At 37.5% G+C, this 20423-nt stretch overlaps 1 protein-coding gene across 5 annotated transcripts in view; it reads right to left on the reverse strand.

Annotated features, from left to right (window-relative positions):
* Positions 1-677: 677 nt before the first annotated feature.
* Positions 678-20423, reverse strand: part of STXBP5 (syntaxin binding protein 5) — a 105103-nt gene continuing 85357 nt past the window's right edge. For all 5 annotated transcript variants that reach the window (XM_072331320.1, XM_072331324.1, XM_072331321.1 and 2 more), the window contains 6 exons: positions 17153-17392; positions 15458-15827; positions 10457-10622; positions 9549-9660; positions 7038-7258; positions 678-6410 (listed from right to left, as the gene is read on the reverse strand). In XM_072331320.1, the coding sequence (XP_072187421.1) occupies positions 6369-6410; positions 7038-7258; positions 9549-9660; positions 10457-10622; positions 15458-15827; positions 17153-17392 (1151 nt within the window). In that variant the 3' untranslated portion in view covers positions 678-6368. The remainder of the gene's footprint in view (positions 6411-7037; positions 7259-9548; positions 9661-10456; positions 10623-15457; positions 15828-17152; positions 17393-20423) is intronic.

The raw sequence follows: 20423 nt of genomic DNA on the forward strand, positions 1-20423 counted from the left end.
AACCTGACTTTCTTTACATCAAAGTGTTTTACTCTGCAGCCTCAGCTGGCCAGCGCCCTCCCTTCTGTTGTCACTCCATTGATGCCATCTGCAGTCACACAGCTTCAGGAGGAGTTACTCTTGCCCTGGTGATAGTGAAGGCAGAAAATTACTACATCTGTGTAATTGGGCTGCTGCTAAAATAGATATACATATATTTAAATCTTATTTATAGCTCCATGTCCTATGCAGTTTAAGGTTAAGGCACTAGAGGGGAAAAGAGGGAGGTAAACCTCTGGCATCAGCAGACTTTTGACAGAGATAGCATTTAGTGTCCCCACAACATTAATTCATGCAAAACCCACCAGCACTGAAGTATTTTATTACTTGAAGAGACATCATGAGATTAAAAGAATTCCACCGAGGTGAAGCAATAGGTGGAATCTCATGATGCGTTTCAGTATTACTGTCCCAGTCTCCCCTCAGATTCAGCATCACCCAGAGCACGTTTACAAAGTTCCTCCCCAAAATGACAGACCAAATTTAACGGGTTGCAAGCTGTCCTTGCAAGACGTTCCTACTATAAGGGATATCAAAACCTTAAGCAAAATTAAGACTTTCGGCAAGTCCAGAGTTACTGCACGCTCCTGACAGCTAAAGGGGAAAAGAAAAAGATTAAGTTAGACAAGTTTCAGGAGAGATTTGAATAGTTTATTTTTGCCCAATCAGAGCCCTTCAGCATAATGACACATTCATATACACATATATGAACATTTTTTTTTTTTTTCTTTCTGAAACATTAATGTATAATACATTTTAAATTTAAAATACCAGCTGCACAGGTATTTTTATTTACAAAAATATTCCATACTTAATTTTTTTTATTTTTATTTTTTTTTAACTTTCTTACGATGACATAGTTCAGTTCAAGTACATGTAAGTAAAATAACTCTATGCGATCTAACATAGTTGTGTTTGTAACAGTACAGTTTGCAGTTCATATGAAACTATATTTGTAGACAGATGGATTTGCAACCCTACCTAAAAATGCATATTCCAGTAATCACCCTCAGAAGAGCTAGTGGGGGCTCAGCAAGATTCAAAGGAAAATAAGTTGCAATGAACAAAGAAAAAACATACGTGTACACACTAAGATATACATAAACGAGAACTGCTACACTTCAAGCATGCTTACCCACAGGAGGGCAACGTTAGAAAAATTTACTGATTCTTCCCCTCCCCCCCCATGATGCTGGTACAATGAAGCAGTAGCATAACTAGAAAGCAGCATGTTTTCCTAGTTCTAACCACTACAGATAGCAGAGCTCAGGTCTAAAATAATGTAGTACTGCTTATTTACAGTTGGTTTTTTTTTTCTTTTTTTCTTTTTTTTTTCTTTTAAAAGGGAATATTTAAAACATGTTCCCACACCCCATGCCCTTTGCATCACCTATTAACTGAATGGTAGTGGTAATCCACATACAACTCCTTGCGTATTTTCAACTGAAACAGTTTAACTTCTTGTTATTATTATTTATTTATTTTTTGCCTGGTAATATGTAACTTAAGTACTAATGAAAACAAAAGCAAGTGTCAAAAAAACCTATGTCTGTATGACCTAAACATTTCTAGGCATATTACATGAAAAACCAAAAGGAATGCTGATTGACACCTTTCTTTTGACTGCTGTATGTTTCCCACTTGTTTCTCCTTTGCTAACACCAACATCTTTCAGCCCATATCTTAGAGAGTGTAAAAGAACACAGAAACACAGTACACCCATTGGCTTGAAACAGTAATTAAAATAGATTACAGATAGCACATCTTCATAACACGCAAAAGAAAGGGAAACTGGCCCAGCTTAAATTGGTTTCTCAATGACAACTCAAATAAGACTAGTGCACTTGATCCACCTACCCCATACATTTTGTTTTACTCCATCCCCTCCAAATATCATTCCTTTTGTCTAGAAATTATGCAAAAACGTCATGGTAGCAGCATAGCCATCAACATCTGCCCAGAAAGACTTCAATAAGTCATGCAAGAAATTAGCTAGAATGAAGAAAATCCCACTGACAAATTACCCTGTAAACTTGCAGAGCTTGGCATGTCCTTGTGTATCTTTCCCCTGTGCTGAACTTCAGCGGCCATCAGTATCTCTACGGGGTATGTGGAACTATGATGAGAAAAGGGCAGGGGGCACGTCAGTCACAGGCTATAGGTTTGTTCGACACACGTTTGGAATACCAAAAAGAAAAAAAAAAAGTGATTTACATGTAAAGAGCTGATGTATAAAAGAAGACTTGTACATGTCAAATGAAAGCTGTAGTGGACAAACCTCACGTCGATCTTTGGGAACTTAAGGAGTCCAAAGAATATAGCTGTAAATTCTTGCACGTAATTATTTATAATTAAAAAATTGATGTTCCGTTGGTTATCCGAATGCACCATCTTCCCCCTTTGTACTTAGGGAAATTTTTAAGCATGTTCGAAATGGGAAATAAAAATAGGTATGATCATTTTCTGCAAAGCAAAACGGGCTATTTGTTTTCATTGCTTAGTAGTTGTATCATCTCGATATGAGATATGAATGTATTCGTAAGCTTAAAACAACTTCTTCTATGGATAATATACACACTTTAAGTACTTTGACTTAAAAATTGAACATAAGTCTTTTTAAAATTAAAGGTAGAAGTGTACATATAAAAATTATTTAAAACTAAAAGTATATTCTTAAGCAGTATGTATAAATATAACAGATTTTTATTGTATTATCTAGTAACAAATCTGAAAGTGTTGCAGTAATTTATAAACTCAATGCTGACACAGGATAAGTGCTTTTCATTAGATTCTATGTTGTATATACTTGTATATACATATTTTGCTAAGAAAACACACATTCTAAATTATAGTCACATAATTAGCAAAGGTGCCCAAAAGTAATCTGCTCTAAACTCTTCACCGAATGTGTGTACTTATATACAAATAATGAACCTGAACTCCACAACTGTAGAAACAAAATTAAGGAATAAAATACCATGACTGAATTAAAGTGCAGGAAAAATTCAAGTTTAAATGTTCAGGTCAGATCAGTGCTATTCATTAAGCAAAAAGGAAATTAAAAGGAAAAAAAAAAAAAAAAAAAAAAAGAAAAAAAAGGAAAAGAGTAAAGGAGAACAAAAAGGAAAAAGGAGATGAACTTGCTTCCAAAATCCTCCTTTGGATGTAGCTTTCTAACATCACCTGTCATGTAAATACCACCTCAGGCAAAAATCTTGGTATATAGACAGACAAAGAGCACAAGTATATATTACTACATTTTATAACTGTTTGCCGAAGAACAAATCACTGGAGATGCCTGTGGTGTAACACTTTCAGACTTATTTGGAGTACACGCATATTTACACATATCAACATTCAGAAGTTACGATTTGGCAGGACTAAAGTGAAGAAAAGCTTCTTCAGTTTACAGTTCCTAATCAGACACACTACATATAAACAGATAGGTAGCAGCAGTTTCTTACAGTTCCGTCAAAAAAAATAAAAATAAATAAAAAAGTAATAGCTCAATTGCATCTTGTAATTTTCCAGACACTCTAAAAAAGGTTTCACACAACTAAAATGCTAGCAAAAAAAACAGGGGTGCTTCCCCCCTAAAGGATTTTAATGTAATCTGCTGTACAAAAGATGCACCACCAAGAGCAGAATAAGATACGTCTATGATCGACTTCCTTCCACAGAGAAGGAGAAGGAAACATTTTACACTGAGATTGTATATAGCCCCTGTTATTGACCAAGAACCATTTCTGTATTCATCTCACTATCCTTTAGTTTTCATTGCGAGAAACATGTGCAACAAAAGATTCTACTACGATAGATTCTATAATTCCAAACAGACCTCTACTCTCCTCTGGCACGTGGTCTATCACTGCCTCATTTTTTGCTTGCTGGTGGTCAACAAATGTATCTCAATGGGAGAAAGTTCGGTATGCTTTTCTTCCAAGCCAGGGCCATCTTCCTTTGAACTTATAAGACAATTTGCTGCATATTTATTCCATCTTCTCCCCCCAGAGATTAACCAGACTAATTTTCCAGGATGATTCTGTTGTTCTGAAATACAGTTTTATCTTCACCAAATTAAATAATAATCGGTCATCCCAATTTATGAATGTGAGAAAAGGAAGGATGCAAAACATCAGGTAGGGTGTTCTATTTTTGTAAATGGTATGACCATATTTTACCTGGACTTTAAACAAAATGGCATTGTTTTAAATATGCACTGGACATAAAGTAGGCAGAGGCAAAAAAATATGTGCGGAAAGCAGAATTATTTAACCAGATCTAACACTGCCTCAATAGATATAGTAGAGAGACATCAAGAAATCATAATGCTGCACGTTCAAATGGTGATGTTCAAATATGTTACGGTCCTTGAACAGCTCACATGGTATCGTATGCCCTCATACTGACAACAAAAATTCACTTACTTTTACCAAATGCCCTGATAGATCCTGATCTGTTGTGCGGCAACTCTGTCCACAGCAGGAGTCGTGATCAGATGATCCTTAAGGTCCCTTCCAACTCAAGCTATTCAGTGATAGATAAAATCATAACCTTTGTCAATTTGTGCTACAAAACCCAAAGTGCACTTGCTGGGATGAGTGACAAATTTAAAAAATGAATTAAGAACCACCATTAACTTTACTATTTAGCATCTTTTTATGTGTATTGTAAGGATCACGCATCTGCAAACCTGAAAAATAGCTTTAAAATACAAACTATAGCCCATGTTTGGCTTGAGCAACATTTGGAATGTGTGTGAGGAAAAGCACACATAGAATGTGGTACTCGGACAAGCAGACTCAAATGATTTCAGACCATATTGCAAGAAATGACCTATAGAGTGATCTGCCAGCTTCTAAGCATTCCCTTTTGTAAAATAAAAATAGTCAGTAACTGCCTCCTGCCTTTTTGAGGAAAATAAAGTCCAAATTCATTTTGGAAATGCAAACATTTATTTTAAAAGACCTCTGGTCAACCCCACTGTTGCAGCTTCAGTGCAGCAGCCACTAACATGTTCACTCAGCTAAATGATTCACCTCGCCCGACTCAATGATTATTTTACCAATTTCTGAAGTTTTAGTGGACACTTATTATTTGCCACATAACTGAAAACACCACTTTGGAGACTAAGTCCAAACTTCAGGCAAGCTGCCTTTAGCATTTGGTGGGGCTGAGATAGGTACTTGTAAAATTGCTCTACAAGCAGGATTTAGAAATTGGCTGAACAATATCCTGACAATTATTAAATATTAGATGCTTGCCATTATTCATGCATCAGCACCTCCATGGTGTGTAAAAATGATTGAAAACCTGAGTACAAGATTATCTGATTTAATAGTAAAGGATTAAAGGGGCATCCAGAACTTATGTTTTAAGCAAAACTATCCCAGGTATTTTAATTAATGGCTGTAAAGATACATTCTGTTAAAGTTCTATAAAAATTCGCAGCATGAATGGAACCCACAGCCAATTCTAAACGTTACACGAACTGAACCAATAACTATTTTTGGCAAAAAGTAATATGTAACTAAACTAAAGTATTCTTACCACAATGAATATGTTACCACATTTCACAATGCACATCCATAACACAAATGAAAACTCCCAGCATGACACATTCCAGTCATATTCACTTGACTTCTTTTAATGCAAAAACGGTGTATTCTCTTGTTTTGCACTTCACAGAATATGATGTGAATACAAGAATACTAGATCGGGGTCCAAGAAAAGACTATGCACAGGTCAACTATGTATACAATTTTCAACATGAAATCTTCCAAGCTTCCAGCTTTTCTGATGAAAGAAATGACAGCAAGCTTCCACTCTTCTTCAACGATAACGGTAAATATAGTGAGTCCTAGAGAGGGTAAGCCTAAGTCAGCTACTGTCCAGCAAGACAAACAACTTTATTCCAGCTCTTGGACCCCTGATTTATTGCCTCTCCTCACAGGGAGGGTGTAACACTGGCAGCAAGTACAACAGCACAAAAACTTTTGGCATGAGATATTAACACAGGATTGACCCTGAATTGCCCCTGCCCATCACACTACATTCTTCCTTTACCTCTTTTCCACATATTTCAATTACCTGCTCTGTATTCCAACTCTCAGTTATCCAACAGCGAAGAAACGCTCAGGTTTTCTTTCTCATATATAAAGCTCCTCAGTTAAAGCCATGACTGAGGTAAAACAGTGTGTGATTTGTGCTAGGAAACAACATTATTCAATGTTGAATACTCCTTTAAATTTCAATGTTCCTGTCAAAATTAATGAAAACCAATATTTCTTCATCAGGACAAAATCAAACAACGTAATCAGTGAGCATCATCAGAATTGGTACCACTTCTTGTCTTTGTACTTCAACATCATCTAAAAAAAAACACAAAAAAACACAACAATTTCTAATTAATGTTTCTATTATGCACCAAAATGTGCAGTGATACAAAGAAATTAGACACTTACAAAGCAGCATTACTGAACAGTGAGCGTTTGGCATGACCAATTTTCTAATGCTAACATCACTGCTGATCTTCTGGCCCCTGAGAGAAAAACAATTTGGGGAAAATAGGAAGGTTGCACAGGAGTTTGGGGCATGGAAAGAGATCTGCATAAACACTCAATAGAATAGGTGCTCTTTTTACTAACTGAGGGAAAACCAAACTTGGATTCATAGAATCTACATACAACTGGATCTTTCTTAGGAACCACAGGAATCCCACACGGAGCATTACTTATCTATTTCAGTGGCAAATTCTTTCAGTAATGGGAAACAAGCAGCCCTTTTGGAAGTCTACATACTACTCAAGATAGATGACGTACTCCAGGCCACTGTGCCAAAAGACAAAGTTGCTTACCTTAATACTTATTAGGAGAAACAGCTATAAATAAAATGATACTGTATCCCCTTTAGAGTTCTTTAAAATGCCTTTAAAGCAGATGTCAGTTACTTGTAAAGCATCAGTGTAATGCTCTCAGTTCAACATGCAGTGAAATTACCTCATGAGCATGTTTAGAGAAAGAATCAGCACTGTAAAGCATAGCTGCAGTTTTTTCTTCCAGTTCTCCTAGTTTCTGTCCTCTTTCATCCAGTGCCAACCGGGCTCGTGCTAATTCTCCGACTACACCAGATGCTGCTCCTTTGACACCCTCAATACCTCCAGGCCCTGGAATATGCTGGGCAAGACTTCTTGATGCCTTCCCAGATGCTGATTCTCCAACTGGAGGCATTTTCAAGGCAGCAAAAAGAGAGAAGAAAAGTTTCATATCATTATTACATAAACATTAATGTAAATAATTTATTAAAAAGCTGGTTTTTTTGCATGTACTTCATCATAACCATGTATATGAGCAATATTCACTACTTCGTTACTATTTAATCACATTGAGATTTTAAAGCATATTTCAGACCTTCCAGGCATGTTATAAAATTTTTAACCTCATCAATACTCAAGTGTGAAATTACAGCGCTCACAACAGAGGCGGCATCACTGTCAGAACTGTATTTGCAAAACAGTTTTTAAACAATATAGCGTGCTTCACAGGGAGGTTGTTGTGAATTCAGCAAAGGAGAACTTTGCTAATAAAAGCTGTGGTCAATTCTCTAAGTGCTTCACTGGTATAGTTAGAGAATATGACTCTACCAGCATAAGTTTCCTTGGGTGGAAGTTCAGTTTTAGATTCATACATGGAACAATCACATATTATGGTTCCCATTACTGTAACAGACCATGTTATTAAAAAGAAAGTAACATACATAAGGAAAAGATCAGGTCATCCAAAAGTAAACACATAAACAGTAAACTGAGTAGTAAGCTATCACTCTAGTGACTGTACTGACTACATCTCCTCTGCTGGAACATCAGCCACCTCGCTCAGTTTAGACACTTAATGGAGGTATCAATCTCTCTCAAGCTGAAATGCATACTCTACAGAAATCCGAGGAAAGGCCCCAGATCGTCTTTTTGGGTGCTAAAGTAAAACAAGAAGATGATTTATTTTGTAACTTTGTCTCTTAAACAATGGAATTATAGTTAATTTCTTTTTTTTTTTTTTTTTCCCCAATCTAATAAGGCATGTTTTAACAAATCTTATTGCAGAATTTCAGGTTTCTGCTTTTATGCTTCTACAAAGAAAATAAATTCTTTTCAACTAACACTATAAACATTTCTGTTCTTGAGAAACATATCTAAAGAATTTTCGTTTATTACAGGCAGATTCTGCAGTGATCCTCATGTTAAGCACTAATACTTTAAAGACATTTTCAGATGTACCAGTTGTCATTGAACTACTTTCAGGTCACAATTCATCAGCTTTTCTCCCTGTTCAGTATTTTCCTTCTGACAATTTGAACCAAAACAGATTTTGCTACTGAAAACCACTAAGCCTAAAATGGTTATGAAACCCATTTGAGATTTCCTTAAAAATAGATCAGAAGAGTCAACAAAATATGGTGAAAACTCATAGTGATACAAAAAGGTAACTCTTCAAGTGTGGTTTTCTTTGTCCATGAATGGGCAGTTTTTTCCTGTCCCAGTTATACTAATTAGATGTGTAACTTCTATATGTGGGTTTCTCTAATCGAATAACTTGATCAACCTTTCAAAGTATTACACATATACAATTATAAATGTTATATTTAAATTGGAAAATGTCTCTAAATATTTGATATATACAGACATACTCAAAATATAAAGGCATTAGAAATAAAGATTAATTTGTATTGGTTATTTTGATCTAAAAAAGAAGAGAAGAGGAAGAGGAGAGGAAGAGGTGAGGAAGAGGAGAAATTGCCAGGAATCTTGTTTTATTAATAACAATATTTCATGCTGAAAAGGGGACAGTTCTGTAAACCAACAGAAATTACATTATATAATGTCTAATCTGACAAATATATGATTTAGTAAAAGTTCATTTACTTCTCCTTGAATGTAAGCAGATACTGCATACAACCACAACAAAAGATATATTAAATCTGTATTCAAAAAGCAATGAGAAAATGACAAAGCAATAGAATTTTGGGCATGTGTGAAATGCATCATCCTACGAATGGAGAACTAAATGAAATAACATACAATGAAAAATCATCTCTTTCAATCCTGACACAAGTCAAACAATGAAAAAGAATCTAGGAAATTAACTGAAGTATATAATAGAGTTAATTTTTTTACTATCCAAAACAGTTCTCTCTATAAACAGTTTATTTCAGTTTAGCAGCATTAAAAGAATTACAGACAGTGCTATATACTTAAGATAAATAAGACTGGTTGTCCCATTTATTGCCTTATCATCCAATCCTGAGTAAATGAGGTAAGGCAGTCTTGTGAGAAAACAGTAACAAATTTTCTACTATTGTTGGTAAGTTGAAGAATATCTAAAGCTTTAGTATTAGTATTAAAGTATTTCTCCTCATTCCGTTTTTCAGTTTTCTCTTTGAAAACTGAATGTCCTATAAACACAGGCAACATCTGGATGGAAATAAAAGATTAATAAATAATTCAAAAGACTTACAGAGTTCTTCTCTATCAAGTGACTGCGCCCCACCTCCAAAGAGGCCTTTGAAGAACCCCCTGTTTGGTGCTTCTGGTGTTTCAACAGGAGTGAAGAGCTCACCTAACATTTCCTTAGCAACGAAGAGATACAAGAAGGCATACATCATTTCACATACAAATTAATGGAATACTCTGTCACTTTGGACATTTATTTTGTGGATCTGAATTTCAAAACAAATATGCTTTAATGTGCATCTGCCTTTGCAGTAGATAGCTAACACTATTTAGGAAGTAAAAATAAAAAACTGTTAGGAAATCTGTCCAAACCATCTGTCCTGACAGTTGCAAGCTTATAGCCCAGGAATATTTGCAAAGAAATGTGATTGAGCAAAGCTGTATTTTCACCTCAAATTGGGCAGCACTTTTGATCTTGTTCAGTTGAAACTGTATCTACAAATAGTAATTCACACAGGTAGCATCAAAGCAGAGCTTGCAGACTAATTCTGTTACATCCAGCTTCTATACAACTTGCAGGCTGAAGCAGTGTTGAGAATCTGTTCAAATTGTTAGCATCCTGGCAACTTAATAGCTTTCTTGTATCTTAGTAATCCCAAATTATGTCTGTATACATCTCCACCAGAATTATTTGAACAGGACTTCTATTAACTTTGCATATTAAACAAAGATACAGACTAAAAAGGAAACTAAGTAAGACACATTTCAAATACAAGAGGATGGATAACAGTACAACGTAAGAGTGGGGGAAGTGATTCACTCTGAGTAAGACTTGGCAGTGAACAAAATCAAACCATAGAAGTTGAAGCACTTAGTTTATGACAAATATAATTATACACACTGTAAACTTAAAACTGAACTACTTGGACAACAGCTACGTTTGAAGACAGCAAATTTGATTTTATTCATTACCTGAAGATTTTCACACGTTTCTTGACTGTAGGTGAGCCTCTGTATTTCAGTTGGTGAGACAAGATAGAGTGCTTGTCCATTATTGGTGAAGCAGAACGTTCTGGCTATTCGCATATTAGTGAGTGGCAGGTAATACACATCCAACAATGGCCTTAAGCTTGGCAAACTTAAGAATTAAAAAAAAAAAAAAAAGAAATGTAACATGATGTTGCATTATTTTTCTCCTCATGGTCATACAAGTACTGTATAAAGAGGGTATCATTTAATACAACTAGGAAATCTGCAAACATAAATATGCAGTACTACAAGGAAGAACTTCAAAAGAGAAATTAAGACATCTGCATCACAAATGCATTTGAAAGCACCATTTAAACGATACTCCAAGTACATAAATATCAGGTACACTTAAAGCATTACTCAGTAATTACTAACGAAATATTTTAATAAATATCTACTTTTTTCCCCTTCTACAGTTGCCTCTTCTCTCAGGTGACAAGTTTCTTCTTGACTAAAACTGAAACCCAAGAGTTGTCCTCAAGAACCCAGGGAAATATGCAAAGACATTGCTTCCAAAGGAAAAGAAAATTCAGTAAACTCAAACAGCATTCTTGTGAAGTTATGCCTGCCCTTTTTCATCTGACTGCATAAACATAAAATGTATAAATATACAGTTTCTTTAAATAAAGTGGAATCAGCTTAAAGCATTGTTTTGCTTACCTTGTTTGTTCTGTTTTCTGCATACATTACTGAAGTACTAACTGCATTAAGCTACTTAAGAACAGATGCTACACATTCATGCTGTAATAACGCTCAAGCTGCCAAACATTCCTCTCCCTCAAAGAAATACTAAATGCAACTAAGAAGTGACTGAATGCCTTATGTCTTGATAAACAGAACCTTAAATGAACCCATACCTCAAAAATCACAGAATCACAGAATCACAGAATTATAGGGGTTGGAAGGGACCTCTAGAGATCATCGAGTCCAACCCCCCTGCCAAAGCAGGCTCCCTACACCACGTCGCACAGGTAGGCGTCCAGGCGTGTCTTGAATATCTCCAGAGAAGGAGACTCCACCACCTCCCTGGGCAGCCTGTTCCAGTGCTCCGTCACCCTCACCGTAAAGAAGTTCTTGCGCACATTCGTGCGGAACTTCCTATGCTGGAGTTTCAGCCCGTTGCCCCTAGTCCTGTCCCCACGCACTACTGAAAAGAGACCAGCCTCGCCACTATAGCTCCCACACCCCAGGTATTTATAAACCTGGATCAAGTCCCCTCTCAGCCTTCTTTTCTCAAGGCTAAACAGACCCAGTTCCCTAAGTCTCTCCTCGTAGGGGAGATGGTCCAGGCCCTTCACCATCTTTGTGGCCCTCCGCTGGACTCTTTCCAAGAGATCCCTGTCTTTTTTGTACTGGGGAGCCCAGAACTGGACACAGTATTCCAGATGAGGCCTCACCAGGGCAGAGAAGAGGGGGAGGATCACCTCCCTTGACCTGCTGGCTACGCTCTTTTTAATGCACCCCAGAATGCCATTGGCCTTTTTGGCTACAAGGGCACACTGCTGGCTCATGGCCAACCTGTCGTCCACCAGGACGCCCAGGTCCCTCTCAGCAGAGCTCCTTTCCAGCAGGTCTTCCCCCAACCTGTACTGGTGTATGCAATTATTTCTACCGAGATGCAAGACTCTACACTTGCTTATGTTAAACCTCATCCGGTTTCTTACTGCCCAGCTCTCCAGCCTGTCCAGGTCTCTCTGAATGGCCGCACAGCCTTCAGGCGTGTCAGCCAATCCTCCCAGCTTCGTGTCATCAGCAAACTTGCTGAGGGTGGCCACTATCCCCTCATCAAGGTCGTTGATGAAGATGTTGAACAAGACTGGACCCAGCACAGACCCCTGGGGGACACCACTAGTCACAGGCCTCCAGCCAGACACCTCACCGCCAACGACAACCCTCTGCACTCTGCCAGTCAGCCAATTCTCGATCCACTTCACCGTCCACTCATCTATCCCATACTTCCTCAGCTTTGTTATAAGGATGTCATGGGGGACCGTATCAAAAGCCTTACTGAAATCAAGGTAGACTACATCTACCGCTCTCCCCCCGTCCACCCAGCTAGTGACATCTTCATAAAAGGCCACCAGGTTGGTCGAGCACGACCTCCCCTTGGTGAACCCATGCTGAGTACTCCTGATAACCTCCTTTTCTCCCAGTTGTCTGGAGATGGCATCCAGCACAAGCTGTTCCATCACCTTCCCTGGGACAGAGGTGAGGCTGACTGGCCTATAATTACCCGGGTCATCCTTCTTGCCCTTTTTGAAGACTGGGGTGACATTGGCCATCCTCCAGTCTTCAGGCACCTCCCCAGTTCTCCAAGACCTTTGAAAAATTACAGAGAGCGGCTTAGCAATAACCTCCGCCAGCTCTCTCAGCACCCGCGGGTGCACCCCATCAGGTCCCATGGATTTATGGACATTAATGTTTCCTAAGCACTCACGGACCACCTCTTCCCTGACTAAAGGGAAATCTCCCATTCCCCAGATTCTCTCATCAACCACCGGGGACTGGGATTCCTGGGGGAGAGCCCTTTCACTAAAGACAGAGGCAAAGAAGGCGTTCAGTATTTCCGCCTTCTCAGCATCCCCCGTTACCAGAACACCCCCCTCACTTAGTATGGGGCCCACATTCTCCCTAGCCTTCCTTTTGCTGTTAACGTACTTAAAAAACCCTTTTTTATTATCCTTTATCTCCTTAGCTAGATTCAGCTCCAGGTGGGCTTTAGCCTTCCTGGTCGCATCTCGGCAGTCCCTGACTACATTCTTATATTGTTCCCAAGTGGCCAGACCCTTTTTCCACATATCGTGTACTTTCTTCTTTCTGCGGAGCTTGCACATGAGTTCCTTACTCATCCACGCAGGTCTCCTGGCACCTTTTCCTGACTTCTTAGTTACAGGGACGCACCGATCCTGAGCCTGGAAGAGGAGCCGTTTGAATGCTAACCAGCTCTCACAGGCCCCCTTGCCTTCTAGCACCCTGGCCCATGGGATGGCCCCAAGTAAGTCCCGGAGGAGATCAAAGTTGGCTCTCTTGAAGTCCAGGGTAGCAATCCTACTTTTTGTTTTGCTTCCTCCGCTCAGGATCTCGAGCTCCACCATCTCATGGTCGCTACAACCCAAGTTACCCCCGACTTTTACTTCCTTAACGAGTCCTTCCTTGTTGGTGAGAATAAGGTCCAGCAGCACCCCGCCCCGCGTCGGTACCTCGACCATCTGCATTAGAAAGTTATCTTCAATACACTGCAAGAATTGTCTGGACCGCGCATGCTTGGCCATATTGGTCGTCCAGCAAATATCTGGATAATTGAAATCCCCCAAAAGTACCAACGCCCGGGAGCGTGATGCTACTTCCAGTTGGCTACGGAAGGCCTCATCAACCTCCTCTTCCTGATCAGGAGGCCTGTAGTACACACCCACTACAGTGTCCCCCTTACCAGCCTGGCCCTTGATTCTCACCCACAAGCTCTCCACTGCTACATCACTCTCCCCCAGGTGGAGTTCAATACATTCTAGCTGCTCTCTCACATAAAGAGCAACTCCACCACCCCGCCTTGCTAGCCGATCTTTCCTAAAAAGGACATAGCCCTCCATGACAACATTCCAGTCATGCGAGCTGTCCCACCACGTCTCTGTGATCGCAATGAGATCATAGCCATGCGATTGCACACAAAACTCCAATTCTTCCTGTTTATTCCCCATGCTTCGCGCATTAGTATACAGGCACTTGAGAGAAGGAGCATCTCCCCACCTCTCTCCATGCCTTTGAACCCTTTTGTCAGCACCCAACACGCTCTGCTTTAAGCCTTGAACTGCCACCTCAGACCCAGCGGCCCTCATTTTGTCCCCTTCCCCCTTCGTACCTAGTTTAAACACCTAGTTTAAAAAATACTCCCTAGGAAGTTTTTGTAAAAACAGAATTCACACACTAGCTGCAAATTTATCATCAATATATTAAGCAGCTTCTGCTGCTGATAAAATCTGCCTAAGAATCTTATTTCTAAAGACTAAAAAAGCAATATTGAAGCTGAAACTAATGATACAAAAATAGTACCATACAAGCTAAAATAAGTTTTTTGTCTTCTGCTCTACTTCATAGTGATATCGAAACTTCTAAATGTTAGGCTGGCATTTTACAGACTGGGTGTTGTCCAGTAGCAGGAGACTCACAAAGAAAAGGAAGAATAGATAACATGACTTTAGTGGCAAGCTCAACAGGTAAGAAATAAAAAGCACAAAAAGTAACATTCTTCTGTAAGCAGGCTACCAGTGATGACCCATTTGCCCAGCATGAATCTAAAATAGGAATATTCCTAGGATTAAACTATGAAGAGGGAACTGCTTGGCCATAGGTTTTGTTTTTTGCTTTTTTTGTTTTTCCCCCCCCTACATTACTACTCAGAATGAAAAGAGCATTTGTTAAACACTTAAGAAGAAGGACAGGTAAAAATTAAATAAATGACACCAGTACCCTCAAAATTACTTCTTCACACATTTAAACATTTATGTTTTTTTTTTTTATACTAGAATTGCTATCAATTAATCTCACTTTCGAGACATGAGCAAGCTACAGAACAAAACATAAAGCTCAGACATGACTGAGAAGTAGACAGGACTGTAGCAGCTGCACGAAAATATGCAGAGCTGTGGTCAGCTAAAGGTCTGATTAGGACAGGTTTTTCCAACAAGGAGTAAATTCCTTGTTGAGACAATTTTCAACAGTTATATCATGCTTGGAATTATTTGTTGAATGATAGTAATGACTTAAAATGATAAACTTGTTCATGAGTTAAGGGCAAAATTAATAGGAATATGTAATCAAAATATTCAGCTGCTTATCAATACTGAACTGAATGCCCATTTTATTCATATTCCTCTGGAAAAAAATTAATCTAGCAGGAGACTCATATTGTATATATATTCATATACACTACTATCTGTTAGGTCTTACCTAAAAGCCATAATATGTCCATTGGCACAGAAACATGCAAGGCAAATACTGTTACTCAATGATACTATATCTCCACGAAGAACAAAAGAAGTCTCTGTTATGTTATGCTTATAAATACAGTTTTGGGATGGCAGTGAGATAACTTTTGCTTGCTTTTCAGAACATATCACTGCATATTGGTTTTCACTGATTTCCTGAGAGGATGAGGGGGACACTGAGACTGGTCGTCTCTTTTTCGATTTATCTTTTTCATCTTTATCTTCAGGAACGTTATGTTCTCTCCAGGGTTCATGAGCAGGTGGGACTAAAGATCCAGTGGTATCCAGAAAAGCCATTCTCAAGATTGCCCCTTTTAGCCTCAGGATGGTTCCTAGGAAATATAAATTGAGCACATTTCTAAAACAGTCCTAGTCATTCAGACCAAAAAAAATACTCCCTTAAGAAGCTAGAAGAATGAAAACTAAACTATAGCTTAGGCTTGCCTCTACCAAAATAGACTTAAAATCTCTGGACTTGAAGCATGTACAAGTGTAAATACATTCAATAAATTATTAAAACAGTTTTCAAAGTTTAAATACATACATGCATACACTCCATTAACACCAACATAAATGTATACATTTATTAGGAGAACCAAGCCAGAAGGCATATTTATATTGAATTTCAGTGTCAAGCACAATTCATTTTATTCTCTCTTGAGGAGTGCACTGTGCACTCAGTATCTACCATAAATGCAATTAAAAAGAATTTTTCCTTCAAAATGGGTTCAGAAACTGGCAACTTGCTTTCTTTTTCTTTTTTCTGTAGTTAACATTTGAATCCACTTCTCTCTAGCATAAAACAAAAATGTTTTCCTTCTCAACTGCTTGTGTGATTATTGTAGGCTGATACATTTCTTCTTTCACTCATTTAGTCACACACAAGAAACAGAAAAATTTATTAAATACATAATAAATAATATGTGTTGCAGCAGATCTGATGATTCAACACACTGTCCAGTCTGTTGCCTTGCCTTCAACTTAAAACATTACCAAATCTGAATACTGTTAACGCAAACATGGTCTAGTGGTCATATTGTTCACACCATTACTTCAAATAGGGGTGCAATTTTTTGTAGAGCAGAGCATCATGCTCTGTAATGAAACTGTGGTAGTAAGAAAGCCAAAACTATTCCTAACAGTGTATTATTCAGTTTTTATCTTTGTTAAGGTATCACTGGAAAAAAAAAGTTAATATATCATTACAACAAAATCAGTTGCTGTGTACCAGCAAAACGAAACAAGGTATTTCAGTAATTCAAAGGAATATTTCATCACTAATATTTGAAGTATTAAAATATATAGCCCTTAATTTTTATTTTTTCCATTATTCACTAAAATCTTCTTATGTTGCAATTAGAAAATACTTAAAATGCACATCTCCACTGTTTAATAATAGTCATCGGCTACACAAAGGCTAGAAAGTCTGCTTTTCTCAGCATGTATAGTTATATATTTTTATACTTTATGAGATTATATTATCAACTTGGCAACTTTAAAATTCTGGTAATAAAGCAAGCAACCTAGATTGTTAAACCTAGATTAGCTAGTACATATTCATTTCCAATTAATCCATAATTGAGAACAAGTTTATTAAAAAAAGCATGAAGAACAACAATACTTGGCATGCTTGAATGCCCATCTGCTTTGTACTCACCACTAGGAGAAACAATTACTGGCTGAAGAAGTCTTTGCTCTCCTCCTGGGGGTAGGTTCAGTACAATGACAAGCACTGTACCCAGGGTGGTACCGACCCACAGGCATGGAGAAGGTGATGTATCAGCCTTTCTTGTGAAAGTCTCACAGAAATGAAGAGCTGAAATTGCCTCACGTGACTCTTTGTCAATGCTAGTTACACTAGAACTCCTGGATCGACTGAAAGAGTTGTCTTTAACATCTGAAAATAAATCAGTATTAATTAGAAGAACTAAATATAGGAATTAAGAAAATTAAGATTTTATTTTGGTTTTGTTGTTTAGCATAAAATACATATATTATGTATCAGTCTGTTATTTTTATAGCTATTTTATTTTCCCTTAATCATAGCTCCTTCTGATTCAGTTTCCAGTATTTTATACTGAACAAGGCATCCCAGCTCTGCAGAGATAGCAATCAGGTTATTTCATGAATGACTTATCATAGAATGGACTATGTCAGAAGAGACCTTAAAGATCACCTAGTTCCTCTGATGTGGACAGGGCTGCCACCAACTAGATCAGGCTGCCCAGGGCCCCATCCAACTTGGCCTTGAATGCCTCCAGGGATGGGGCATCCACAATGTGGGCAATCTGTTTCAGTGCCTCACCACCCTCATGGTGAAGTTGCTAATATCTAATCTAAATCTTCCCTTTATTTATTTATTTATTTAAATATATTTAAAACTCTCACTCTTTGTCCTGTCACTGCGTTCCCTAGAAAAGTATATGGCATTTCTTATCTCAAGGTAGAAGTAGCAGTTGACAATCATTAAGAGTTCTTAAAAAACAAACAAGCAACTGAATTACATACCTGTCTGCTAATTTCCTAATTGACCAAATTAAAAAACATTGGCTTCCACAAAGCATGGTTTAATGATTTTACGAAGAAATAACTACATTAAGACCTACAAGACATCCAGGCAGCCTGACAAACTGCAATGATTCAGTATTGTCCCACTTCAGGAAACTGTCCAGAGGAGGTCTTGGGCTATTAACATACACCTGAATTTTTAATCAGAGAAACACTCAAGGACACCAAATAATTGGAACTGCTATGCAAAGCTGAAGATTTCTGTTTTGAATGTGGTACAAGGTAGCACCAAAACTTTTCAGGATGTCTTATTCTTTGCTTAGTAAATAAGTTTCTCTTAACAGAGTGAATTCATATACTAACAAAAGTCATCAAATTAGAAATCATGCTGCTCTATTCTAGCCATGTGCTGTGTGCACACGTGGCAATTCTTAATATATCAGCATGTCTGAAACTATCTGTGCACTCTCCAATTAAAGCTTTACTTTCTCAATGCATAATTCCAAAGTTTTACCACAAGGCAATCATCAGCACAAGGCTGATGCACATCACATAATGACTTCCTAAAACTAAGTTACTGTTTTGGATCTTTGGTTGGAGAATGTAGGCAAACAACATTTCATAAGCAGGACTAATAAAAAACAACACTAAACTACACACCTAAAGTACCAAAATATTAATTTCATTGAATGATTGCAGAAATTTCCACAAGAAACATCTAACTTACATTTGAAAAAGCATACAAACTAAAGTTCAACTGACTGAATACAGACATCTAAAAATATAAACAGTGAATATCTCAGGAGAGACCCATCTCACTCCAACAATGATAGAAAAATTCTTGTCCTGCTTACTTTTATACAGTTCAAATATAAAATACCAAGCATTAAAAAGGTCAACACTCAGATACTGATGCAAAGTTTACATATTTAAAACCAATGTCTAGAAAAAGAAGTCAAATAAGTTAAAAATGGTGAAAAAGATCATTTGTGTTTTATAATTTTTCTGATGACCACAACCTTTTAAGATGCTTCTTTAAGGTGGGATTTTTTATTTTTATTTTTTAAACTTTAACAGATTAATCACTCTGAATATACCAAACATCAGAATTTTGCTGACATTAAAATCCACATTTTGAAAAGAATAAAAAAGCTTAGGTAGTCTCTAAATCAAATTAAAGTAAAAAACAAAGGCTGGAACATATTGAAACATTCAGAATCAGAAATGCAACTCAATTGTAAACTTTCTGTGTGAATAAAAGCTAACCCAAATCCTAGCAGCTTACTAGAACTTCAGGATACCTGTGGTTTCTTTAATTCTACTCCTTTGACTTAAGATTTGTGAACATACTTTCTGTATGCCTTATTTCAGGTAAGATCCTTCCCCCTATCCCAAGAAAAATACAATTAATGCAACAGGCATAACGTGCACATTTCTTCAGTTGCAGCCGCTTTAACATCTGAAAAGTATGCATACAAATTACAGGTGTATTGAAAAAAACAACAACAAAAACTAACTGGCCAGACGATACAGGCATTGGGGAGAGTGAACAACCGATTCACAGGAGATAATGGAGTAAAAGGTTTGACTGTGTTAATGTGTATTTATTTACCCTGAGGTCACAGAAGGATCTATGGTTTGTTAATGGAATATTTTCAAATGAAGAGGAAGGAACAGCGGTGCAATGGTTCACTACACACCACTTCATCAAAAGGAAGGAAAGATGAGGATCTTCTGAGCAAATAAACCAAAGGATAGGATTTAGTGGTAATGGTAGTAACCAGATGGGTTACAAGTGAAAAGGAGTGGTATAATGCAGACTGGAATATGATGAAGACAACTTCTATTTTAGGAACTGGAGCATAAATGCAGAAGCACATTTTGTTTTAGCCACCTAGGGAGGTAAGGAGTAGGTTAAAGATCTAGACAGAAAAGTGATTTGAAAGAAAGCGCTCACGATGGAGTGAAAGTGGTCAAGGTTCCAGAAGTCATGGAAAGAAATGAGAGAAAATGATGAAGATATTGGACTTGGGATAAAGGCATCTCAGCTGTTTCCCTGAGTCAGTAGATACGGTCACATAATTAACCAAAAAGCAAAAGATATAATCAAGTTGAGAGTTACTGAAGAACACTATTGAAAAGTTATTCCACTAGGAGAAAAAATACTGAAAAAAATCAGACTATCATCATCTCAGGAAGTTATTTACAGACTTAAAGAAAATAGAACTTTTACTAGAACAAAAAGAATTATTTAAGTGTATATAGCCACATGTGGGTATAGTCAAGCAAAACCAGTCAAATGTCGTTACAGCTAGATGTTAAAAGTTACTTTATAAATACTCAATAAGTGAGTTGATCAAATAACAGTTCCATTATATTATTAGAAAAAAACAGCAACAATCACACAGAAAACACTGAAT

This window comes from Excalfactoria chinensis, chromosome 3, assembly GCF_039878825.1.
Source record: "Excalfactoria chinensis isolate bCotChi1 chromosome 3, bCotChi1.hap2, whole genome shotgun sequence".
Taxonomy (NCBI): domain Eukaryota; kingdom Metazoa; phylum Chordata; class Aves; order Galliformes; family Phasianidae; genus Excalfactoria; species Excalfactoria chinensis.